Here is a 27,059-nt window from a genome sequence, read left to right on the forward strand (position 1 = left end):
AGTCAGGCCGAAATCTCGCGATACAACTTAGCTTCCGGGAAGAAGGCGAGCGGTGGGAGGAGACGCGACGCGCGGGCGCCATTTTTCTCGCCGCGCAGGGAGTACCGACTGACGTGGGCGGAGCTCTAGCTCGTGTATTCTGAGGAGGCGGGGTTGGCCTACGCGAAGATCCGGACTCTGGTGTTTTGCTTCCGTGAGCAATTAGGTGAGTGGAATAGCCAAGAACATTTCGGCATATAACAAAAACAAAACGTGCGGTCACTTGTGAGTAGATGAGAACTGTGAGGAAACAGCCTCTCAGCCCGGTTCGTTTCCGGTGGTCTCGCGTTTGCTGAGCTGTCGCCTGGCTTTCTAAACCTGGTCCCGGGTGTGTGGCGAGGGTGACAGGTGGGATGTGTGCCTGAGTGTTTTGTCATCCTTTGTCTACTTCTGCCTTCAAAAACCCTTGTGTGTTAAAATATTGGGGAAGGCTCATCCTTTGACCATGACTCGAAGTGTGTAACCTTTGTGCTGGACGCCAGTGTTATTCCGTAGCACGCCCAGGTCTCCTCCCCACTTTTGCACCTGTTTCGTAAGCTCACCCTTTCTGCCTCCCAGGAGTTGGCTAACATGTCACAAGTGAGACCTGTGGAGGATTTCTTTTTCCTAAGTTTTCTCCTACATCCCCCCTGCCCCACACCATTAGTTCCTTGACCGGTTCCTGAGTTAAGATTAAACAGTGTAAACTAGTTTAGTTTTGGTGGGGTTTTTTTCTCCCAAAGTAATTTTTTTTTATTTTTTGAGACCGAGTTTCGCTCTTGTTTCCCAGGCTGGAGTGCAATGGTGCGATCTTGGCTCACCACAACATCTGCTTCCCGGGTTCAAGTGATTCTCCTGCCTCAGCCTCCCCAGTAGCTGAGATTACAGGCGTGCGCCACCATGCCCGGCTAATTTTTGTATTTTTAGTAGAGGCAGGGTTTCTCCATGTTGGTCAGGCTGGTCTCGAACTCCCGACCTCAGGTGATCCGCCCGCCTTGGCCTCCCAAAGGGCTGGGATTACAGGCGTGAGCCACCGCGCCCAGCCTCCCAAAGTAATTTTTAAAAGGAATGAACTGGTTTGATTTTTCCGCTTTCAAAATTCTGTTTTCATATGATAAACCACAAAAAACCAGTAAAGCTGTGTAGTCTTATTTTATAGTTCACATCATTTTAGGATTGAACAGGCCTTAAAAGTAATCTGGTCTCTTTACCTGCTTTGCTCCATAGATTGGACAATTCCGGGGATAAAAAGTCTGATCCTTTAGGCAGCCCACTGCATTTGATCCACAGGGTCTGGGCAATGACTAAGCTCCAGGACTGGTATGGCATGTCCCTCACTGCCATATTCAGCAGCAAGCCTAGCCGTGTCGTTTGTGAGGCTCAATGCAAAATGAAAATGCAGCATCCCTTGTTCAAAAAGAAGGGGGAAAGTGCTATTAAAGGGAAGGAACATTTTAACTCCTAATGCAGAATCACTGAAATTTCACATTTCATTTTGTATTTTTTCTTTCTGTTTTTTTTTTTAGAGACAGAGTCTCACTCTGTCGCCCAGGCTGGAGTGCAGTGTGGCCCGATCTCAGCTCACTGCAACCCCCACCTCCCAGGCTCAAGAAATCCACCCACCTCAGCTTCCCAAGTAGCTGGGACTACACGTGCCCGCCACCACACCCAGCTAATTTTTGTACTTTTAGTAGAGACCAGGTTTCACCATGTTGGCCAGGCAGGTCTCGAACTCCTGACCTCAAGTGATCCGCCTGCCTCGGCTTCCCAAAGTGCTGGGAGTACAGGCGTGAATGACCGCGCCCGGCCACATTTGGTGTTTGTTTGTTTTGTAGAGACAGGGTCTTGCTCTGCCACCCAGGCTGGAGTGCGGTTGAAGCAGGATATTTCTCTGACCCCTTCGCGAGTCTTGCGGCTGCCGTGCCTCACTTACTCAGCCCGCAGCTCCCAACTCCTCGCGGGAGGGGGCGCGCGAGTGAATGAGGCGGGATCTAGAGTGCCGGAAGCCACGAACTCCGCTCACCTAGGCCTGCTGCGTTCCACCCCTTATGGGAGGGTGCGTGGGGGTGAGCAGATGCTGGAGCCGGAGCTTTTGGTCGCCGGCAGGAGCGAACTCCATGCAGGCTCTGCGGCTGTGTCTGGGGGATGCCTGCGACCCCTGAAGATCCACAACCTGTCTTACAACCTGTCATGGTTATGAAAAGTTTTCAGAGAATGTCTGCACAGTGTCTAACGGTGTCTGGTACATAGTGTGCACTCAAATGGTAACCAGTTTAGTTGCGATAGTTGGTCTACCCCTTCAGGTGTTAACCTCTGCAGCTCCGTTTCCCTTCTACACCCTATTTCTGGGCCATCAACTCCCACCAATTAGGCAGGAAAATATTGTTTGCCTCCATCTGGCCCAAGGCTGTATTCCTGGAGTTTATGTAAGAACCTAACTCCTTTCTCAGCTCCAACTCTAACCCTCTCCGCACCTCCAACACACAAACACTCACATACACATGCTACCACACTGCCTGCTTTGCCATCAGCCTGCCTGAAGTTCACATCATTTTAGGATTGAACGGGCCTTCATAATTTAGATTTTATTATGAAAAAGTGATAGTCTAAGGAACTCATTTAATTTTTTGTCTAAATGTCAAATATAGAGTAGAAAGCACAAGTATCTGTTATAGAAATACTTGAGAGTCTTATATGCAGTGTTATCCACAACCATTTAAACACTTACCCACTAATCCCTAATAAGTACCCCTAATAAGTACATTTCTAAACCAGTTATTCAAGCTACATCCTCCCAAGATTGAACTTTGTTTCTACTTTGGTAGGGACATAAATAAACGGAAACAACTGACCTAACTTTTTACTAAAGAGATAGTAAAGGGAATAAAATTAAGATTACATTTGGATTTTAACTTGTGTTCTTATTCCCACTGCCACCAAAAATATCTAAAGTGCTTTTATTATCATTATAAATGAATATACTATTCATTGTGCAGATTTTGACATGTTCATAAATAAGTTAGTACCCAATGTTTGCTTGATAAAGAATGTGATAAAATGTTAACATTTGGGAAATCTGGGTGAAGAATATGCAGGAATTATTTGTATGTAATATCTGTCAATCTGAAATTATTTAAAAGAAAAAGTTAAACTGTCTCATTCCTGAACAATTATAAATTATTCAACCCAAAACTGAAGGGGGCTTGCCCCTCCACACCTGTGGTATTTCTCGTCAGGTGGGAAGAGAGACTGAGAAAAGAAGTAAGACACAAAGTATAGAGAAAGAACAGTGGGCCCAGAGGACGGGCACACTCAGTATGCGAGGACCTGCACCGGCACTGGTCTCTGAGTTTCCTCAGTATTTATTGATTACTATTTTCACTATCTCGGCAAGGGGAGTGCAGCGGGAGAACAGGGTGATGGTGAGGAGAAGGTCAGCAGGAAAACATGTGAGTAGAGGAATCTGTGTCATAAATAAGTTCAAGGGAAGGTACTGTGCCCGGATGTGTAAGTAGGCTAGATTTATGTTACTCTTTACCCAAACATCTCAGTGTAGCAAAGAGTAACAGAGCAGTATTGCTGCCAGCGTATCTCCCCTCCAGCCACAGGGTGGTTTTCTCCTATCTCAGAATAGAACTAATAGTCAGCTTTACACGGAGACATTCTGTTCCCAGGGATATGCGAGAAACAGAGGCCTTCCTCTTACACTAATCCTCCTCAGCACAGACCCTTTATGGGTGTCGGGCTGGGGGACGGTTAGATCTTTCCCTTCCCATGAGGCCATATCTCAGGCTGTCTCAGTGGGGGGAAATCTTGGACAATACCCACGCTTTCTCGGGCAGAGGTCCCTGCAGCTTTCCGCAGTGCATTGTGTCCCTGGTTAATAGAAAATGGAGAATGGCGATGACTTTTACCAAGCATACTGTCTGCAAACATATTGTTAACAAGGCACATCCTGCACAGCCCTAAATCCCTTAAACCTTGATTCAATACATGTTTCTGTGAGCACAGGGTTGGGGCTAAAGTTACAGATTAACAGCATCTCAAAGCAAAACAATTTTTCTTTGTACAGATCAAAATGGAGTTTGTTTTGTCTTCCTTTTCCACATAGACACAGTAACAGTCTGATCTTTCTTTTCCCCACACAAAACTGTGTTTAAAATAATTTAAGTGTGATTACATAAGATTTGGGGGCCAGGTGCAGTGGCTCACGCATGTAATCCAAGCACTTTGGGAGGCCGAGGCAAGTGGATTGCTTGAGCTCAGGAGTTTGAGACCAACCTGGGCAACATGGTGAAACCCCGTCTCTACAAAAATACAAAAAATTAGCCGAGCGTGATGGCACATGCCTGTAATCCTAGCTACTAGGGAGGCTGAGACAGGAGAATTGCTTGAACCTGGGAGGCAGAGGTTGCAGTGAGCTGAGATCGTGCCATTGCACTCCAGCCTGGGTGACAGAGCGAGACTCCGTCTCAAAAAAAAAAAAAAGATTTTGGACCCTTAATAAACAGTTATATATATTTGGGAGATTAGATTACATGTATTAAATCAAGAACAATAAAAGCTGGTATTTGATAAAGTACTAAAGTAAATGTAACATCCTAAATGTTTGCAATAGAATGGTTATAGAGGATATGTTGTCGGAAAGTACCAGAACTAGAAACCCAGTTTCTAAGCAACCTATGAATCTTTGGAAAATTAGAAAAAAAAATTTGGAAGAATATTTCAAATGGCTGAGGATCACCTCCACTTGCTAAATAGGCATGTTAAGGGCAGAGGCCACTCAGATTAATGAGGTGTTCTATTAACAATTTTAATGAGAACTCCTGCAGTACTCTTAGAAACACCCTTGAGAGTCTTGTCTGTGTTCCCTGTTGTGATTGGCCTGGAGTAGGATACCTGTCTACCTCATATTACTTATATTTTTCCCTGCCTTCATTTTATCTCCCTCTGGTTGCATACTTCATCACTGAACACTTAAGGTAAGATACTAATCTCTGTGTATGTGCACTTATTTGTTACAAAGTATACTTGGCATATATTTTATTTTTTAGTTGCAATGATAGAAAAGCATATATTTAAATATCAAATTATAATTGGATAGATTATCATAATTGAAGTATGTTTATTTGTAAATGAAAATAAAAATTTGAATTTCAAAGGCTAATCATTCCATAAAAGTTTCCATTTCTATTTGTAATTTAAATTTTATTTTGAAAAAGTGATAGTCTAAGGAACTCATTTAATTTTTGACCTAAATGTGAAATATGGAACAGAAAACACACATATCTATTACAGAAATACTTGAGATCCTATATGTACTATACAAATCCTATATGTACTGTTATCTACAACCATTTAAACACTTATCCATAAACTCCTAATAAGTACCTTTTGCTTCAAGACCTATATTCCTTAGACCAACCATTAGAAAATTGGATGTTCACTCCAGCTATATGATATTTTTTAAAAAAATGAATTGGCTGGGAGCAGTGATTCACACTTATAATCCCAGCATTTTGGGAGGCAGAGGTGGGAGGATCGCTTGAGGCCAGGAATTCAAGACCAGACTGGGCAACATAGTAACACCTTGTTTCTATTAAAAAAGTAGTTTAAAATTTTAAATTACAATGAAATAAAGTGTAAGTATTAAAAGGCCACTTGTCTATTTCTCACTTGGAACATTAAATGCTGGAAGCTGTGTTTGCCTTTTTATGAAGATAGAAACCTGAATGCCCTTTTGTTCTGTTTATATGTTTGAATGCTAAATGTTCATTTCCAGAACAGAAGCTGTTCATACTTGGTGCACTGTGGACTCTTGTGATAATTAACCAAGAGTAGCTCTATTTGTCCAACCTCACGCCTAAAGAAGAAAGAAAATGGCTTGTGCTGAGTTTTCTTTTCATGTACCAAGTCTTGAAGAGCTTGCTGGAGGTAAAAACAATATTAACTTTGGATTTTTAAAAATTATCCCAAGAGAAAATTCTTTTAAAAATATTCTAAGATCTATCTATAGCTTACTACTTATCTATATCTATATCTTACTTATCAAAATAGTATTTTTGGTACAGAATTCATTTTCCATTTCAGTATCTGTTCTGTCCCATTTTTATTGAGAAAGTCCAAATTCTGTCCGTCCAAAAAAACTAAAATTATAATTTATAAATTCTTTTTTCTTTCACTTATAGATTATTGATGATACCAACTTTACAGGATGTAAATGATTAGTAATCCAAGACTTAAGCACGTGTGATGCCCAAAGAGTTGCACAATTTTGCTTTAACTTTTTTCACTTACATTATTCTTTAAATGTATACTCTACTGTTGTATGTTAATCATATCCCAATATAATTTCCCCCCCACCACTGATAATGACAGACTGCCAGTGAACTTGCTTTGATTTAAGGCAGTTTCCCAGGATAAATTAGGAGGGAAGATAGTCAAAAAAAGGAAAACAAAAACGAGTACAAAAATGAAGCCAGGAATAGTTGTTATCCAAAACTGTAAAGTCTGTCAGAATACTAACCTTTATTTGACAACCTCTAGGTTCTGTTCTAATGGTAACGATAGAACCTTCGCTTGTTTCTCAAAATGCAGTGTTCTGGTAGTTCATTTGTCATCCTGATAAGATTGAAGTTAAGAAATAGACTCATTTTTGCTTTGTTGTAACTTTCCTCTTACAATCTTTTTTTTTTTTCCGTAATTGAATGGTAGCTAGTAAACAATCTGTATTGTTTGGCCTGTATTTCTTTTTCATCAGTCTGTCTTCCCTAATATGACAGGGCAATTAGGAATTTTTTCTTTTTCTTTTTTCTTTTTGTAGACATAGGGTCTTGCTCTATTGCCTAGGATGCTCTTGAACTCCTGGCCTCACTTGATCCTCCTGCCTCGGCCACCCAAAGTGTTGGGATTACAGGCATGAGCCACCATGCTTGGCCAGATTTTTTCTTTGATTGCTTTTCTAGAACCTGTTTTCACTTTTGTGTTTGTTTCTATTTTCCTTGTATATGTGCAGGATATATTCGGAAAAAGTAGAAATTTTATGGCCTGGCACAGTGGCTCATGCCTGTAATCTCAATACTTTAGGAGGCCAAGGTGGACAGATCACTTGAGGTCAGGAGTTCAAGACCAGCCTGGCCAACATGGCAAAACCCCATCTCTACTAAAAATACAAAAATTAGCTGAGTGTGGTGGTGTGTGCCAGTAATTCCTGCTATTTGGGAGTCTGAGCCACAAGAATCACTTGAACCTGGGAGGCAGAAGTTACGTTGAGCCAAATTCGCGCCACTGCACTTCGACCTAGGCAAAACGCGAGACTCAGCCTCAAAAAAAAAAAAAAAAAAAAAGGAATTGGCCAGGTGCGGTGGCTCATGCGTAATCCTAGCACTTTGAGAGGCTGAGGCGGGCGGATGACGAGGTCAGGAGTTCAAGACCAGCCTGGCCAACGTGGTGAAACCCCGTCTCTACTAAAAATAGAAAAAATAGCTGGGTGTGGTGGCGGGCGCCAGTAACCCCAGCTACTCGGGAGGCTGAGGCAGGAGAATGGCGTGAACCTGGGAAGTGGAGGTTGCAGTAAGCTGAGATCGTGCCATTGCACTCCAGCCTGGGCGACAGGGTGAGACTCCCTCAAAAAAAAAAAAAAAAAAAAGAAATTTTGTAAGAACTTTTGATCCTTAAAAGTACATAGGCTGATGCAGTGGCTCATGCCTATAATTCCAGCATTTTGGGAGGCCAAGGTGAGCAGATCTCTTAAGTCCAGGGGTTTGAGAGCCACCTGGGCAACAAGCCAAAACCCCATTTTCGCAAAAAATACAAAAATTAGCCAAGCATGTTGGCACCTACCTGTAGTCCCAGCTACTGGGGAGTTTGAGGTGGGAGGATTACTTGAGCCTGGAGATCAAGGCTGAGTGAGCCAAGATCATGCTTCGCACCACTGCACTCCAGTCTGGGCTACAGGGTAAGGCTATCAGAGTGAGACTCTGTCTCAAAACAACAACAACAACAACAAAACCGTTGAGGCTAGGTGTGATGGCTCATTGTAATCCCAGCACTTTGGAGGACCCAAGGCAGGAAGATCGCATGAGCCCAGGAGTTCAAGACCAGCCTGGGCAATATAGCAAGACCTGGTCTCTACATTTAAAAGAGAGAAAAAGAGAGGGAAATACATTGGTCTTACATTAATAACTTTGAGACACCTGTGCTTTTATACATTGTTATTGAGGTATAACTATCTACAGTAAAGTACACTAATCTTGAGTGTACAGCTTGATGAATGTTAACAATAGTTACACCTATGTAACTGCTATCCAGATCAAAATGTAAAATATTTCCAACATCCCAGAAGGCTCCTTTGCACACCTTCCCAGTCAGCCTTGATCCATTGCCTGTTTCTGAGATGCATAAGGTGAAGTAATATTGTATGTAGTCTTTTATATCTGGCTGCTTTGTTCAACATATTGTCTGTTACCTTCACTGAAGTTGTTACGTGTGATTGCTTACTTTTTAAAAAGTTTAAATGTTTGCATTTCAGTTGGTTTTTGGAATCTTCTCTCAAAAAAGAAGGTAATCCTCACCCTCACACAAGTGCAGGCTGTTTATCTTCAACAGTTGAAAATCACTGTAGAGGAAGTATTTATATATCTTAGTCTACGTTGTACCTTGTGATTATGTCTAATGTCTAATTATATTCATTAATAAGACCATTTCCGCCTTCTTTTTTATTATACAAGTTGAGATTGGGAGTGTGTTGAGGGCACTTTTGATATGTGATAGCCAAGCTTTTACCTAATGTTAAATAATCTTATTCCTTGTCTTTATTAGTTATGCAGAAGGGGTTAAAAGATAACTTTGCTGATGTCCAGGTCTCTGTAGTTGATTGCCCTGATTTGACTAAGGAACCCTTTACCTTTCCTGTAAAAGGTAAGCAATTTTTGCAATTAGCTTTTGTTTTTTAGTCATCATCTTTTTTTGAAACTAGAATTATTTTTAAGGACATCTTAAATTATCTACAAATAAAGGATATTGTCACAACATTTAGGCTAAATTGTGCCAAATTTCTGTGCTCACTTTTCTGATATTGGTTAAATTTCATTTCATACTCTTGTGGAAGAGGATTGTGTTTTATTCACTTATGTAACCTTCAGAGATTATAGAATAGATATCCAATAGGTTAGAATTCTTTGTATCACACGAGAGTTTTGCTTTTAATTGCTTAGACTGTTATTGAAACTGATTTTAATTTTTATGATTTTATTTATTCAAGACCAGAAGAGATCCTAAAAGCCTTGTATTTGAATGATCTATTAAAACTAATCCTTCAACAAATTTGCCAAGTGAGCATCCACTGTTTGAAGTGAGAAGGAAGGGAAATTAGTATTAGAAGAATAAAATAATTTGTCAGTGTGATAGATACTTATTTGATGTTTCAGTTTTTACAATAACACCACAAGGTAAGTAGTAGCCCTTGTTTATAGATGAGAAAACGGAAAACGAGAGAGGCTAGATAAGCTCAGTGTAAATCATAACCAGGATTCAAATGCAAGTCTGTTTCCAAAGTCTAATCCCCTCCCGTTATACCCTATTATGATGAGGAATTTGAGGATAAACACTCAAAGTGTTCTTTTTATTATGTAATTAACATCTTTGCTAAAAAGGAGTTTGCCATAGAAATTCTGGACTCTAGTTCTGTCTTAAAACAAACTTGACTTTGAGATAACTTTAGCGTGGGGGAATTTGAATTGAATGTTCTTTGGGGGCCTTTCCAGCTTAAACAATCTTTGATTTTAAGTAGACCTGTAAATTCTAGAAGGCTTGTGTACCATATGGCAGTTTCTTTTAGCTTCTTCAAAGCATTTAGCATACTTTTTTATAGTGTTGTTGTTTTTTTTTTTTTTTTTGTGAGATGGAGTCTCACTCTGTCACCAGGCTGGAGTTCAGTGGCACGATCTCAGCTCACTGCAACCTCTGCCTCCCAGGTTCAAGCGATTCTCCTGCCTCAGCCTCCCGAGTAGCTGAGACTACAGGCACGTGCCATTACGCCTGGCTAATTTTTTGTATTTTTAGTAGAGACGAGGTTTCACCGTGTTAGCCAGGATGGTCTCGATCTCCTGACCTCGTGATCTGCCCACCTCGGCCTTCCAAAGTGCTGAGATTACAGGCGTGAGCCACCACGCCTGGCATTGATTTTTTTAAAAATATGAGTGTAATATGTTTCCCCTGCTAATTAAGTAATTAACTAAAATTAAATAAAAGTCAGGAAACAGAAGAGTACAAGAAAGAAGGAAAAATGGTTAATCTTTTGCGTGTGTGTGTGTGTGTGTGTGTGTGTGTGTGTGTGTGTGTGTGATGGAATCTCGCTCTGTCGCCCAGGCACAATCTCGGCTCACTGCAATCTCTGCCTCCCGGGTTCAAGCGATTCTCATACCTCACCCTCCCAAGTAGCTAGGATTACAGGTGTGCACCACTGACACCTGGCTAATTTTTGTATTTTTAGTAGAGACAGGGTTTCATCATGTTGGCCAGGCTGGTCTCAAACTCCCAATCTCAAGCAATCTGCCCGCCTTGGCCTCCCAAAGTGCTGGGATTACAGGTGTGAGCCACCATGCCCAGCCAAAATAGTTAGTCTTAATTTTGTCATGCAGAGTTATACTTGGAAGAAGTGTTTTCTGGTCAGTAATTTGTGAGTCTTTAAATTGCAATACTAGAAGCCAGATATGCGTCTAATATGTGCATGTATGATCTTTCATAAACATAGGAGTTTAAGACCAAACTAGCCAACATGGTGAAACCCAATCTCTACTAAAAATACAAAAATTAGCTGGGTGCAGTGGCATGTTAGACATTTTCTACATGAACTGGTCTTGCTAAGATCACCAATGACCTTAAAATGTTTGCTAGTACTATTTAACCTCTCCACATATTTCATACTGCTTGGCCATTGCTGCCTGACATTCTCCCCTAGGTTCTATCTCGTCTGTCCTTGTTTCACCTGTTCTTCCTTGGTGCCTTTCCTTCCTCTTCCACATTTTCCTGGTTTCTTTTTCTAATAGTCTCTTAAATATTGATCTTTTCCAGAATTCTTTCCTTAGCCTCTTCTTATTTCTAGTAATATATCTGGGTATTTTTTTAATCCACTCTTATGGTTTTAATTACTACCTGAATATAACTTTGAAATTTGTACATCTCACCTAGATCTCTCTGGGTTGTTTTTTTTGTTTTGTTTTTTGAGACGGAGTCTCGCTCTGTTGCCCAGGCTGGAGTGCAGTGGCGTGATCTCAGCTCACTGCAAGCTCCACCTGCCGGGTTCACCCCATTCTCTTGCCTCAGCCTCCGGTGTAGCTGGGACTACAGGTGCCCACCACCACGCCCGGCTAATTTTTTGTATTTTTGGTAGAGATGGGGTTTCACCGTGTTAGCCAGGATGGTCGCGATCTCCTGACCTCGTGATGTTTTGTTTTTTGAGACAGAGTCTTGCTCTGTTGCCCAGGCTAGAGTACAGTGGCACAATCTTGGCTCACTGTAACCTCTGCCCCCGCTGGGTTCAAGCAGTCCTCCTGCCCCAGCCGCCTTAGTAGCTGGGATTATAGGCTCCTGCCACCATGCCCAGCTAATTTTTCTATTTTTAGTAGAGATTCACCATGTTGGCCAGGCTGGTCTCAAACTCCTGACTTCAGGTAATCCACCCACCTCAGCCTCCCAAAGTGCTGGGATTACAGGTGTGAGCCACCACGCCCAGCTTGTTTTGTTTTTTAAGATGGGATCTCACTCTGTTGCTCAGGCTGGAGTATAGTGGTTTGATCTTGGCCCACTGCCACCTCCACTTCCCAGGTTCAAGCGATTCTCCTGCCTCAGCCTCCCAGGTAGCTAGGACTACAGGTGCACACCACTACACCCAACGAATTTTTTATTTTTAGGAGAGATGGGATTTCATCATGTTGGCTAGGCTGGTCTCAAACTCCTGACCTTAAGTGATCCACCCGCCTCAGCCTCCCAAAGTGCTGGGATTGCAGGCATGAGCCACCATCTAAGAATTTACATTGTATCAGAGCAAAATATTTTAAATTAAAGAACAAAAAACAATTTTAGCCAAAAAAAAAGGAAAACCACCCCAAAATAGATTTTTTTTAAAGAAATAAGGTGTTAAAGACATTCTAGAAACCTTACCCAATCCAAACTTTGGCCCCAGTTCTAACCCTTGCCCTTGCCTTGTATTGCCTTTATGCCACCAACTATATAAGCCATATTTGGTTATGATGATATTAGAGACACAGGTACTTAAAATAGGACAGGGGTTCTAGCTACTTATGTCTTCCAATCCCTGTTATTTGTAAAACTTTATGAGAATGGAGAAGTTATATACTGTTGGCATTTTATTATTTAATTAGATGTTTGCCTATTTTTAAGACGGCTTGTGTTTTCGTTTTTTGGTTTTTTCTTAGGCATCTGTGGGAAAACTAGAATTGCAGAAGTAGGAGGTGTGCCTTACTTATTGCCTCTTGTAAACCAAAAAAAAGTAAGTACTTTTACTCTGCGTATTCACGTGAAGATTGTAGAAGTTGGGTTGATTACTGTGTTTATTATTAGAAGACCTGTTGATCAATTGGCAAGGAAGTGCTAATGTATCAGTAATAAAAGGTAAACCAGGGATTTTGTACAAGTTGTGACTTAAATAATATTTTTTCCTCTTCTGTAGGTTTATGATCTGAATAAAATTGCAAAAGAAATCAAGCTGCCTGGAGCTTTTATTCTTGGAGCAGGAGCAGGTCCATTTCAGACTCTCGGGTTCAATTCTGAGGTCAGCATATATAAGAAAATTATTTTATTTTATTGATTTGACATTTGGTTTGTCTTTTTGCTTTTAGTGCCAAAAATCCTATTTCTGAGTGAATTGTAAATCTCTCTGCAGGTTTGATACTACTTGATATAGATTTCTGCTATAGCACACACTCCAACTGGACTAACTGTAATGGAGTACTAACTTACAGTTTTAGATTTTCTTAGGTTATAGGTTCAGCCTTAGATAAATGCAGGGTTCTATGGTGTTCTGTTGAAGGTTCTAGATTATAAAATATTTATATTCTTACAGGATTCCTAGCTTCTTATAAATCTTTGCTTTGAGTGTGCAGGCAGCTTTGGATTAGAAGATGAATGGAATATTAGTGATCTAGTCAACTCCTTCTTCCAGACCAAATAGTAGGAAACTATCACAATAGTATGATGGTTATTTATAAAAGTTAATAGTTGGGCCGGGCGCGGTGGCTCACGCTTGTAATCCCAGCACTTTGGGAGGCCGAGGCGGGTGGATCCCGAGGTCAGGAGATCGAGACCACGGTGAAACCCCGTCTCTACTAGAAATACAAAAAAAATTAGCCGGGCGTGATGGCGGGCGCCTGTAGTCCCAGCTACTCGGAGAGGCTGAGGCAGGAGAATGGCGTGAACCCGGGAGGCGGAGCTTGCAGTGAGCCGAGATTGCGCTACTGCACTCCAGCCTGGGTGACGGAGTCTCGCTCTGTCACCCAGAAAAAAAAAAAAAAAGTTAATAGTTATTACTAGTATATATTATTACCATACGAAAATATTACTGTTTCTTTGAATCTCATGAATACAAGACTTCAGTCTGCTCATTCTCTCATAACCTTTTCAGATATGACTAATAGTAGTCATACAAGTTCTTTGCAGAAACATTAATACAATTTGCCTAGTGTTCAAGTTAGGAAAAAAAGTTTAAAATTTAAAATAAGATATTTAACGCAAGTTATAGATATACTATAAGAAATACAATATCTTCTTTTTTTTTTTTTTTTTTTTTTTTGAGACGGAGCCTCACCCTATCACAATGCTGGAGTGCAGTGGCGCGATCTTGGCTCACTGCAACCTCCACCTCCCAGGTTCAAGCAATTCTTTTGCCTCAGCCTCCTGAGTAGCTGGGACTACAGGTGTGTGCCACCACGCCCATCTAATTTTTGTAATTTTTGTAATTTTAGTAGAGACGGGGTTTCACCGTGTTGGCCAGGATGGTCTTGATCTCTTTTCTTGACCTCGTGATCCGCCCCCCTTGGCCTCCCAAAGTGCTGAGATTACAGGCATGAACCACGGCGCCTGGCCTATAAAAGTTTTCCAAGTTTTTTATGTCTAAAATTAAATATTATGTATTTTATGTTCTCTTATTAGGACTTGAACTAAAATGTCTTAAAAGGATTAAATGTTTTGTAACATTATTCAAGATATTATCTTTGCAGAGATACAAAGATTGACTAATTGCCTCACTTTCTTTTCAGTTTATGCCAGTTATTCAGACAGAAAGTGAACACAAGCCTCCTGTGAATGGAAGTTACTTTGCCCATGTGAACCCTGCAGATGGAGGGTGCCTACTGGAGAAATACAGTGAGAAACGTCATGATTTTGAGTGTGCATTACTGGCTAATCTTTTTGCCAGTGAGGGCCAACCTGGCAAGGTGATTGTGTCCATAAAAATACAATATTCCCTAAATGTTCTCAGAAAGCTAAAAATGTGAACTTTTACTGCCACAAATATGGTTTTGCTAAGAAAATTAGTTTCCCACTTTGGGAGGCCAAGCTGGGTGGATAACTTGAGGTCAACTTGAGGTCAGGAGTTCAAGACCAGCCTGGTCAACACCGTGAAACCCCATCTGTACCAAAAAATGCAAAAATTAGCAGAGTGTGGTGGTGTGTGCCTGTAGTCCCAGCTACTCGGGGGGCTGAGGTGAGAGAATCACTCAGACTCGGAAGGCAGAGGTTGCAGTGAGCCAAGATCATGCTACTACATTCCAGTCTGGGCCACTGAGTGAGACTCTGTCTCAAAAAAAAAAAAAAAGAAAATTAGAGCTTCCTAAGTCAAAGCTCTTTAAATAACCCAGTAATGAAAGGTTCAGAGAGTATGACAGGCAGAGCAAAAGTCATCTTTAAGGTTAAGAATAATATGACTGGAGGCCAGACGCAGTGGCTCACGCCTGTAATCCCAGCATTTTGGGAGGCAAGGCGGGTAGATCACCTGAGGTCAAGCGTTTGAGACCAGTCTGGCCAACATGGCAAAACCTCGTCTCTACTAAAAATAAAAAAATTAGACAGGGAAGGTGGCACATGCCCGTAGTCCCAGCTACTTGGGAGGCTGAGGCAGGAGAATTGCTTGAACCTGGAAGACAGAGGTTGCAGTGAGCCAAGATCGCACCATTGCACTCCAGCCTGGGCAACAAAGCAAGACTCTGTCTCCAAAAAAAAAAGAATAGTACAGCTGGCACAATGGCTCATGCCTGTAATTCCAGTCCTTTGAGAGGCTAAAGCTGGAGGATCACTTAAGGCTGGCAGTTTCGGACCAGCCTGGGCAACATGGCAAGACCCTGTCTAAAAAAAAAAAAAAAAATTTTTTTTTAATTAGCCAGGTGTGGTGGTACATGCCTATAGTCCTAGCTACTCAGGAGGCTAATGCAGGAGGATCCCTTGTGCCCAGGTGTTTGGGGCTGCAACGAGCTATGATCACACCACTGCACTCCTACCTGGGTGACAGCAAGACCTGTCTTAAAAAAAAAAAAAAAAAAAAAAAAGACTATTTAGTAAGCAAGACGTTTTTCTGAGAACTAAAAGGTAATAGAATATTAATTTGGGGAGTGAGTTTGTCATCTACATGAACCATACAGCTAAAATAAATAATGCCTACTTACAGGTAGTAAATAGGTTATTTGCTCATTTCTGATGAATCATACATTGCTCTAGATAGAAATGGTGGTAGCAAAAACTTACAGCAAGAAGAAAGTAAGGAAAACTAATGCCTTACTTCATATTTACTTCCTATTGGTATGCAAAAAGATGATTTCAGTGTTAGCTTTTGTGAAGACTCTCCAGTTTTGGAAGTAGAGATAGCCTCTTCAGCTATTTTGAGATAAGAGATTGAGAAGTGAAAATACTTAACGTCCAAGTTGTGGAGATAATATAGTACAGAATTTTAAGGGAAGTGAGAAAATGTAATCATTTTCTCCTCATCCACACTTACCAAAGGTTAATTCCTTTAACCAAAGAATTACCAAAGGTAATTCTCAATCTTTTGACTCCCTCGACACGTATGTTAAGAGTCTCTAGACTCTCTACACTGAGAAACTTGTCTTTCTCAGTTTCGCAGTTCAAGAAAGCATGCTTAAGACTTATTAGCAAATTACATATAATTGATATGTATGTGTGTGTGTGTGTGTATACATATATATATGATTGATCGAGATTCACGGGATTGCAATGTCTCAACTCAGATCTGGGGGCTCCAAGCAAAGAACAGAATATTTGCTTGATAGAATTAAATTATATAATGTTTTACTTCGGTAGTTATTTTGCAGCATAGTCAATGGTATGCATCTTTATGTCCTCTATAGGTAATTGAGGTGAAAGCCAAAAGAAGAACTGGACCACTTAACTTTGTGACTTGTATGAGACAGACCCTGGAAAAACATTATGGAAATAAGCCCATAGGAATGGGAGGTACTTTCATAATTCAGAAGGGAAAAGTGAAGTCTCACATTATGGTAAGAGCCCGTGTGTGCATACATGCATGAAGGAGTTTGTGTGTGTGCACATACTTAAGATCTTAGAATTTTTTTTTTTTTTTAAACGGATCCTTGCTCTGTTGCCCATGCTGGAGTGTAGTGGCACGATCTTGGTTCACTGCAACCTCCACCTCCCGGATTCAAGGGATTCTCCTGCCTCAGCCTACTGAGTAGCTGGGATTATAGGCATGCAGCATCACAACTGGCTCATTTTGTAGTTTTAGTAGAGACAAGGTTTTGCCACATTGGCCAGACTGGTGTCGAACTCCTGACCTCAGCTGATCCACCTACCTCTGCCTCCCAAAGTGCTGAGATTATAGACGTGAGACACTGCACCGTGCCAGATCTTAGGATTGTAAAGTATGTGTTGGGAATTCTACATCTGAAGACACTCTCAACAAATCCTTTTTACTATGATCGTATTACTTTAAAATTTAAATGATAATATTGTAAATCAGATTGTAAGATAATGTCTTTGTCCATGTTAATATATTAGAACTTTACTTTGGATATGTTTATTTTTAAGATCAAGATAAATTCAAGGCCTGCAGAGTGACTCATGCCTGTAATCCCAGCACTTTGGGAGGCCCAGGTGGGAGGACCACTGGAGGCCAGGAGTTCAAAACCAGCCTGGTCAACATAGTGATGATGGCAGCGGCAGGCTCTCCGGAGCGGCTGCAGCAGGGAGACACAGCTGAGACTACACACTCTATGGAGCGGGTGGGAGCTGAAGACAGGTGGGAGTCCCGCCCCTTCCGAGTTGGCGCTGGAGCTCCGTTGGTGCCGCTGCAGTCGCCCAAGCCATGTCTGTGGTCCCAACTTCCCAGGCGCAGCTGCAGCAGCTCAAACCCGCGGCTGCAGACCTGGATCTCCCGCTCCACGGAGCAGGCAGGAGCCCTGCCTTCTCCACACAGCTGCAGCTGCCCAAACCGTGGCTGCGGACCCAGGCATTCCTGCATTCTTGGGGGGTCTGGGAAGGCCCCCACTGCTCCTGCAGGCTTGGAAATGCCTGCTCCCACTGCCTGGCTTCTCCCTGTTGTCAGCGCCTGCTCCGATCCAGGAGCAAAGTCAAGCAGAGCCCGGTCGCTGTCACAGCCCAGCCAGGTGTGCACACGCTCAGGGCACTGCTGACACACCAGCTGCCTGCCACCCCGGCCCCTTCTGGATTTTGGGCGCTGACACGAGCATAGAGGGGAAGCTGAGTGGGGGCTGAGAGCAGCTCTGCACTGGCCTTCAGGCACCCCTTGGCACCTACAGCCTGGAATACACGATTGGCAGCAGGAGGCAGACAGGTTCCGGGGCGGAAGGGGGCAGGTTTCCGGTGAGGCCCCACTTTCAGGCCAGGGAGGGCCTGAAGGCTGGGGGCCCAGCTGCCAATCCCACACACCAGAGTGGAAACTTGTGGTGCCTTTTCCAGGCCTACCGTGATCATCCCACTGCACTCCAGCCTGGGTGACAGAGCCAGACCCAGTCAGGGAACAACAGATGCTGGAGAGGTTGTGGAAAAATAGGAACGCTTTTGCACTGTTGGTGGAAGGGGAAATTAGTTCAACCATTGTGGAAGTCAGTGTGTTGATTCCTCAAGGATCTAGAACTGGAAATACCATTTGACCCAGCAATCCCATTACTGGGCATATACCCAAAGGATTATAAATCATTCTGTGATAAAGACACACACACACATATGTTTATTGCAGCACTATTCACAATAGCAAAGACTTGGAACCAACCCAAATGACTGGATTAAGAAAATGTGGTACATATACACCATGGAATACTATGCAGCCATAAAAAAGGATGAACTTATGTCCTTTGCAGGGACATGGATGAAGCTGGAAACCATCATTCTCAGCAAACTATCACAAGATCAGAAAACCAAATACCTCATGTTCTCACTCATAAGTGGGAGTTGAACAATGGGAACACATGGACACAGGGAGGGGAACATCACACATCGGGGCCTGTCGGGGAGTGGGGGCCTAGGGGAGGGATAGCATTAGGAGAAGTACCTAATGTAGGTGATAGGTTGATGGGTGCAGCAAACCACCAGGGCATGTGTAACAAATCTGCATGTTCTGCACATGTAACCCAGAACTTAAAGTATAATTAAAAAATAAATAAGTAAGTAAAATATATTTTAAAAATTTTTAATTCTTAGTAATATTCAGTATGTTTACCTATGTAATTATCTTTTGTTGTAGCCTGCAGAATTTTCTTCCTGCCCCTTGAACTCTGATGAAGAAGTGAATAAATGGTTGCATTTTTATGAGATGAAAGCTCCTTTGGTTTGTCTACCAGTTTTTGTCTCCAGAGACCCAGTAAGTCTGTGTCTGTTTTTTATATTACACTGCAATGATAATGCTTGATTTTTAGGATAATCTTTAAGAACTAGGCACTTTTTGTGTTTGTTGTTGTTGTTTTGAGACAGTTTCACTCTTGTTGCCCAGGCTAGAGTGCAATGGCACGATCTCAGCTTACTACAACCTCCGCCTCCTGGGTTCAAGCGATTCTCCTGCCTCAGCCTCCTGGGTAGCTGGGATTATAGGCATGCGCCACCATGCCTGGCTAATTTTTGTATTTTTAGTAGACAGGGTTTCACTGCGTTGGTCAGGCTGGTCTCAAACCCCTGACCTCAGGTGATCTACCCACCTCTGCCTCCCAAAGTGTTGGGATTACAGGCGTGAGCTACCATGCCCGGCCATGTGTTGTTGTTATTTAAGAATTAGGATAGCCTGTAGAATTATTTTGGAAGATAAGGGAGCTCTTCACCATCCTATGAGTTAGGCAGAGCAGATTTTACCTTTGAGAAAATGAAGGCACAAGCATTTTAAATAACACCCAAAATTATTTTATTACATAGCAGGTGTAGCTGGGCATGGTTGCATGCCCCAGTATTCTTAGCTATGGAGGAGGCTGACTTAAACCCAGAAGTTTGAGACCAGCCTGGGTAACAGTATAACCCCCATCTCAAAAAAAACAAATAGTAGCGTCACAACTAGGATTCAGGTCTCCTGTCATCTTGTTTGGTGTTCATTATATTATAATACTAGACACTAGAAAAAATATTACAGACCAATTCAGAGCAAATACCTACTAAAATATTGGTCATATCTTTTCTTTTTTTTATTTTTTGTGACAGAGTCTCGCTCTGTTGCCCAGGCTGGAGTGCAGTGATGCAATCGTGGCTCACTGCAACCTCTGCCTCCTGGGTTCATGTGATTATCCTGCCTCACCCTCCTGAGTAGCTGGGATTACCAGTGCTCACCACCACACCCAGCTAATTTTTGTATTTTTGGTAGAGACAGGGTTTCGCCATGTTGACCAGGCTGGTCTCGAGCTCCTGACCTCAAGTGATCCGCCCGCCTCAGCTTCCCAAAGTGGTGGGATTACAGGCATGATCTACTGCGCCTAGCCTGGTCATATCTTTTGATCCAGTGATTACATGTCTAGGATTTTATACTTAAATATATGCATAATTGTGTAAAATTACTAGTTAAAAGGTTATTCATTACAGTATTGTTGTAGTAGCAAAAGAATTAGAAATAATGCAAGTGTCAGTTGAGAAGTTACATACACAATAGAATACCACGTAGGTATAAAAGAATGAGGAAGCTCTTTTATGATTTCATATACAAAGATCTCAAAACTATATTGTTACATGAAAAAAAGTTACATGCAGAAAAGTGTGTACAAAATACTACATTTGAGTAAAAATAAAAGTAAGTATTTATGGAAGGATATACAAGAAGCTGCTTACATTGGTTACCTGCTAGGAAGGGGAGCGAGTGGTGAGGGCAAAAGAGAAGAAGATACATTTTACTGAATATATCATTTTGCCCCCTTTGAATTTAGAACATGTGAATGTAGCCGGGCGTGGTGGCTCACGCTTGTAATCCCAGCACTTTGGGAGGCCGAGGCGGGCGGATCACGAGGTCAGGAGATCGAGACCACGGTGAAACCCCGTCTCTACTAAAAATACAAAAAATTAGCCGGGCGAGGTGGCAGGCGCCTGTAGTCCCAGCTACTCGGAGAGGCTGAGGCAGGAGAATGGCGTGAACCCGGGAGGCAGAGCTTGCAGTGAGCCGAGATCACGCCACTGCACTCCAGCCTGGGTGACAGAGCAAGACTCCGTCTCAAAAAAAAAAAAAAAAAAAGAACATGTGAATGTATTACCTATTTAAAAAACAAAAACTATTGCAACATAAAAAGTTATCCCTCCCCCCTTAAACTCTAATCAATAATTTGAGTACTAACATATTGTTTGTCTGTTATCTTAGGGGTTTGATTTGCGACTGGAGCACACTCATTTTTTTAGTCATCATGGAGAAGGTGGACACTACCATTATGACACTACTCCAGATATAGTGGAATATCTTGGATACTTCTTACCTGCAGAGTTTCTCTATCGCATTGATCAACCAAAAGAGACTCATTCAGTTGGGCGAGATTAAATCAGCTGATACTTATTTAGAAAAAGAAATAATTAAGGTTAATTAATTGATTGACTCATTAATTGATACTGATATAAAACCAAATAGAAATGATCCCACAGGCCAGGCACAATGGCTCATGCCTATAATCCCAGCACTTTGGGAGGCTGAGGCAGGAGGCACACTGGAGCCCAGAAGTTTGAGACCAGCTTGGGCAACATAGCAAGACCCTGTCTATTTTTTTAAAAAAGTAAAAAGTAGAAATTATCTCACTACTTAAACCCCATTTTTTTTCACTTCATATGAAAGAATATATTGATAGTATATTCTATATTATTTCATAGATCTGGTCTGAAAGAGATTGGGAACAAAATTATCTAATTGAGATATTCTTTAATTTTTTACATAGCAGCTTTTTTTTTTTATTCTATAGTATCAGCAAAATCAGTCATGTTTATACCTTGAATATAAATATCAGGAATCATGCAATTATTTCTACTATGTATTTAGTAGTATCTTATATTTGTATAACATTGTTACATTTTGCAAATTAGTATCACAACTGCTAAGTAGATGTTTCTGAGTAAGAAAAATCAGTGTTATTACCTGCAGGACATTAAAAAACATTTGAAAAAGAGAAAAAGAAAAATCAGTATTTAGAAATGTTGATAGTTATTGAATCTTTGAATTGAATTTTAAAAATCCATTCCAGTAATCAGAGTATACGTTTTTTATAGAACTAGGTGGCAGGTGGGGAGCCCTTTACTCTTCTGGTGAAGTTAAACCGTAGAAGTTTACAATTTGCCTTTCACAAACATTAGCAGTCCGGGCATGGTGCTTGAAGCCTGTGATCCCAGCATGTTGGGAGGCCAAGTGGAAGGATTGCCTGAGCCTAGGAGTTTAAGACCAGCCTGGGTACCATGGTGAGACCCCATCTCTATTATTTAAAATGTTTCTTAAATAAAAAATAAAAACACAAACATCAGCAACTAATTGGCTAGCCATAATTCCTCCCTTGTTTCGATTGCTGGTTAGAAGCAATTTTTATTTCACTGGTTATTTGCAAGAGAAGGGGTAAAAAAACAGCATCAAAGTGCAACATTGAAGTGAGCTTACTTTAATTTGTAAGTGAAGCTGTTGCTGAACATGACCACTATCATTGCTGAAATATAAAATTATACTCACTGATTGTAATGGTTGAAATTTTCGTGAATGTTCTTTGAATAATCATTAGCCAAAGATCAACTCTCTAATGGTGCTAAATGGCAATCTTGCTAATGTGCAAATTTAGGAAGTCTTTAGTACTAAGTACATAATTTTCAAATAATATTTTTTAATTGTCTACTTTGGATGTTAGCTATGTCTTGTGAGTATAAATTCCTATTTTAAGCACTATTTTGATGCAAAAAAATGAATAAAAAATTTAATTTATGATATATTATGTTTGCAGTATCTTACCTCCAGACAAAATAATATTAATAGTCTTTCATTTAACAAATATGTATTGAACACCTGCCCTTCTCTCTGGAATATACACTTCATGTGGGCAAGGGCCTTGTTCACGACTGTAGCACTAGTGCCTTTAACAGTGCTAGCAAAGTAGCCACTTGGATGATTATACCAAACACTTTACTAAAGCTGGGGATCTGTCTAGTGGGGAAGACAATAACTATATAATATGTCAGGTGGTATTAAGTGCTATGAAAAGAAAGTAGATGGACTGTAAAGGAGGATGCTATTTTTTTGTGGCCATCCCACACTGAGACAGGATGCATTCCACACTCAAAATTTGGTTCGGATGTCCAGACTGATAGCCAGGTTCAGTAGCTCACACCTGTAATCCTAGTACTTAGGGAGGCCAAGGTAGGAGGATCACTTGAGTCCAGGAGTTCAAGGCCAGCCTGGGCAACATGGAGAGACCCCCATCTCTGCAAAAAAATAAAAAAATTTTTTTAATTATCTGGGCATGGTTGTGCACACCTGTTGTCCCAGCTGCTCAGGAGGCTGAGGCACGAGAATCACTTGAGCCCAGAAGTTGGAGGCTACAGTGAGCTATGATTGTACCATTGCACTGTAGCCTGGGCAACACAGTGAGACCCTGTCTCAAAAAAAAAAAATGACTGATGAAGCCACACACACACCCAACAGAGTATGAAAGGGTTGTTACTCACATAATGAAGCTTTCTGGGGAAAGCAGGGCAGCTCCTAAGCAGGATTTGACAACAGGGAAGGAGATTGACTTGGAGTTTTTTGGTGGTTAGGGAGTAGGACCAGAGTGATGTTTCTTGCATGTGGTTTGAATTTCCCACCGGTATCAAAGAAGGAAACACCCAGGCTTGCTTGCTTTATTTTTTTAAAGAGATGGTGTCTCACTATGTTGCCCAGGCTGGGCTCAAGTCATCTTCCTGCCTCAGCCTCCCAAAGTGCTGGGATTACAGGCATGGGCCACCATGTCTGGCGAGCACCCAGGCTTTCTTAGCTTGCCAGAGGTGTAGGGCATAAGGGGATGAGGGGTGGGATAAGGCTTAAAAGCCACCAGCAGTCAAACATAAATTAAGTCAGATTCTTAATTACAGATTTCAGATCTGATTTCAAATCAGAGCTTATTTCAGGTCAGATTCCAGGTGTAGAGATCATCTGAAGCAATCTTGGGCCTCTTCACACTACAGATATAAACACTGCCTTTACTCTTCCATTAGTGTCCTCCAAAATGGGGTGCATGGACAGCAGGTACACATGACCTTCCAAGGGGTGTGGGAATATTAGAACATCTATTTATATATTTTATTTCGTCCTTTTAAGTTTCTGTAGTTTTGTGTGCATTTCTTATGTTAGGGATTTCAGTTCAAAATTGTATTGCTGAGAGACACAATTCAAAAAGCTTGGAGACCAGGTACATTCACACCATCTAATAGAGGTGGGGGAAAAAATCAAAATGCTTTTCTTTTTAAATTTTTTCTTAGTTTTCTTTCTTTATACAGACAGGGTTTTGCCATGTTGGCCAGGCTGTTCTCGAACTCCTGGCCTCAAGTGATCTGCCCGTCTCAGCCTCTCAGATTGCTGGGATTACAGGCATGAGGCACTGCACCTTGCCCAAAGTGCCCTTCTTACTCTTACTCACTCAGTATAATACAGAAAGCTTCTGTGACCAGATGCATGGGGTTTTTTCCCACACACCAAGCAATTCTCCAGCAGACATCAGCTGGGGATCCTATAATTTAATTCAATTTGAACACTATTTACTTGGAGATAGCATCAGATCCCACAGTTTAATGGTTCAATCCTCCAAGACTGCCTCCCACTTCCGATGCCAATCACAATCTTCAGGTTGTGACCTGTACTTCTGACCAACCCACTGTAAATCGGGGTCTCTATGCCTACCTCTTCAGGTTTGATTTGCTTAGAGCAGATCACTGAACTCAGGGAAACACTTTACTTATATTTTCCAGTTTATTGATAAAGGATGTAATAAAGTAGACAGATGAACAGCCAGATGGAAGAGATGCATATGGAAAGGCCAGCAGAAGTCCAGAGCTTCCAGACCGTTTCTAGGTGCCCCACCTTCTAGGCATCTCCACATGTTCAGCAATTTGGAAGCTATCCAAACCCTTTTCTTTTGGATTTTGGCTTGTTTTTGTTTTTGAGACAGGTTCTCACTGTCACCCAGGCTGGAGTGCAGTGGCATGATCTCTGCTCACTGAAACCTCTGCCTCCCAGGCTCACGCAATCCTCCTCTCTCCGCCTCCTGAGTAACTGGGACTAACAGGTGTGCACCATGACGCCCAGCCAATTTTTGTATTTTTTGTAGAAATGGGGTCTCATCATGTTACCCGGGCTTGTCTTGAACTCCTGAGCTCAAGTGATCCACCCACCTCTGCCTTTCTTTTGGGATTTTATAGAGGCTTCCTTATGTAGGCAGAATTGATTAAATTATTGGTCATTGGTGATAAATAAGTTCAACCTTCAGTCTCTCCTCTCCTTCAAGGTTGGGGTTGGGGCTGAAAGCCATAATTCTTTAATCACGTGGTTAGTTCCTGGGCAAGGAGCCCCTATCCTGAAGCTATCCAGGAGCTTCTGGCATGCAGAAACCCACTTATCACTGTCATTTCATTAGCATACAAAAAACCATTTGTCACTTTGGAGATTCCCAGGGTTTTAGGAGCTGTGTGCCAGAATACTGGGACTAAGACTATCTATACATACTGCATATCTTATTATACATCACAGTGTCATACCATCTTTCCAAATCTAAAATAAGAACACAGATAAACCTAAAGAATTGTCATCCAACCAGGTGCAATGGCTCATGCCTGTAATCCCAGCATTTTGGAAGGCTGAGGTGGGAGGATCGCTTGTGCCCAGGAGTTTGGGACCAACCTGGGCAACATAGTGAGACCCTGTCTCTACAAAAGCTAAAAAAAATAGCTGGGCATGGTGGCACACACCTGTAGTCCCAGCTACTTGGGAGGCCGAGGCAGGAGGATCACTTGAGACCTGGAGGCTGAAGCTATAGTGAATCCAGATGGCACCACCTCAGTCCTACCTCGGCAACAGAGTCAGACCATATTCCTTTAAAGAAGAAGAATATGTCATCCAAAAGACCACCAGGATGGCTAAATAGTAGAAAGGAGAGCTATATTGGTGATTTCAGTTTGCACAGCAGGAAGAGACAGTCTCCAGCTTAGGCCAAAGGTGCTCTCTTCCCAGAGGGAAAAGGGCAGGTTGGTTTTTATGCCTCACAGGGCCTGTATCACACAATAGAGTAAAACATATTCAGCAGGTTTGGGAGAAAAGTTATACATATCTATGAGGGAAGTTGAACACGTGCAATGGATAAACATATGTAACACGCATCCCATGTTCACTTTGGGGTAAGGTTTTAACATTAAAATAAGGTGGAACTTGGCTCTTCAGGTCAAAAGGTGAACTATTGGACACAAAGTTTGCATGCAGTCTCTATAAACTGGCTGAAACTGGCTTGAGGTCTTCAGTTGCTTATCAGGAAAGAATTTTTGTAAGGCTGGTCCTTTGTCCAATCAGAGCTATAGTGGTTTGGATTGTAAATCAGGTTTGGTAAGGTTCTGACAATTTTCCCAATAGCTCCTATTTTTAGCGAATTTAGCAAGATTGTGTTTTTTCTTGTAGCCTTAGGAATTTGCAGAGTTCCCATGCCAACCAAGCCCGGAACCCTCCACCCATAGGTAACTTTCATTTTCTTAACTTTAGGGTTCTTCTTAGTTGATAAAGGAGCATCCATTTTGGTCTTCCAGATAACAGAACACAATCTGACAGGGCAATTATGTGACTAAAATAATGAAATATTAAAAACTGAATTTTCCACAGAAAATCTGGTATATTCATTGGCTAAATCTATGATTACTCTTCCTAGAACTCCTACCTTTAGCCTCATTTCTCTGATACGCTCTGTTTTTCTGACTCATATTAACCACAACGAGGATTAACTTCTTCAAATTTAGACTAACACTTGATATTATTTGCACTGGCAACCTAATATTTGTCACTACAGTAAATACCTGATATGGTTTGGCTCTGTGTCCCCACCTAAGTCTCAGGTTGAACTGTAATCCCCAGGCTCGGGGGTGGGGCTTTGTGGGAGGTGATTGGATCACCAGTGTGGTTTCTAATGGTTTAGCACCATCCCCTGGTGCTATCTTGTGATAGAGTTCTCCCAAGGTCTGCTTGTTTGAAAGCGCCTCTACCTTCACCCTCTCTTTGTCTCCTGCTGGCCATGTGAAGATGTGCCTGCCTCCCCTTTGCAGTGGCTCATGCCTGGAATCCCAGCACTTTGGAAGGCCAAGGCGGGTGGATCACGAGGTTAGGAGATCGAGACCATCCTGGCTAACATGGTGAAACCCCATCTCTACTAAAAATACAAAAAATTAGCCGGGCGTGGTGGTGGGCACCTGTAGTCCCAGCTACTTGGGAGGCTGAGGCAGGAGAATGGTGCGAACCCGGGAGGCAGAGCTTGCAGTGAGCCCAGATCGCACCACTGCACTCCAGCCTGGGCGACAGAGTGAGACTCCGTCTCAAAAAAAAAAAAAAA

At 41.9% G+C, this 27,059-nt stretch overlaps 1 protein-coding gene across 8 annotated transcripts; it reads left to right on the forward strand.

Annotated features, from left to right (window-relative positions):
• The first annotated feature begins 2 nt into the window (after positions 1-2).
• On the forward strand, positions 3-26,925 carry CUNH11orf54 (chromosome unknown C11orf54 homolog). 8 transcript variants are annotated; one of them, XM_058424493.1, is made up of 9 exons: positions 3-205; positions 5,801-5,952; positions 8,839-8,937; positions 12,456-12,529; positions 12,710-12,811; positions 14,295-14,471; positions 16,395-16,544; positions 18,767-18,883; positions 26,141-26,925. In XM_058424493.1, the coding sequence occupies exons 2-9, from the start codon at positions 5,898-5,900 to the stop codon at positions 26,144-26,146; spliced, it is 780 nt and encodes a 259-aa protein (XP_058280476.1). In that variant the 5' UTR covers positions 3-205; positions 5,801-5,897; the 3' UTR covers positions 26,147-26,925. The 8 variants fall into 8 exon arrangements, with proteins under 8 accessions (XP_058280476.1, XP_032023054.1, XP_032023055.1 ...); XM_032167163.2 differs by having other exon boundaries at positions 20,843-26,212; XM_032167164.2 differs by having other exon boundaries at positions 5,806-5,952; positions 20,843-26,212.
• The last annotated feature ends 134 nt before the right edge of the window (positions 26,926-27,059 follow it).

This window comes from Hylobates moloch, unplaced genomic scaffold (assembly GCF_009828535.3).
Source record: "Hylobates moloch isolate HMO894 unplaced genomic scaffold, HMol_V3 SCAFFOLD_11, whole genome shotgun sequence".
In the NCBI taxonomy this organism is placed as follows: Eukaryota; Metazoa; Chordata; class Mammalia; order Primates; family Hylobatidae; genus Hylobates; species Hylobates moloch.

Bases quoted from the DNA above. Each gene is read 5' to 3' on its own strand.
- CUNH11orf54 (XM_032167163.2), top strand. From the start codon at position 5,898: ATGGCTTGTGCTGAGTTTTCTTTTCATGTACCAAGTCTTGAAGAGCTT. The intron at 12,530-12,709 runs GTAAGTACTTTT...CCTCTTCTGTAG, and splicing joins CTCTTGTAAACCAAAAAAAA to GTTTATGATCTGAATAAAAT. The intron at 18,884-20,842 runs GTAAGTCTGTGT...CTGTTATCTTAG, and splicing joins TTTTTGTCTCCAGAGACCCA to GGGTTTGATTTGCGACTGGA.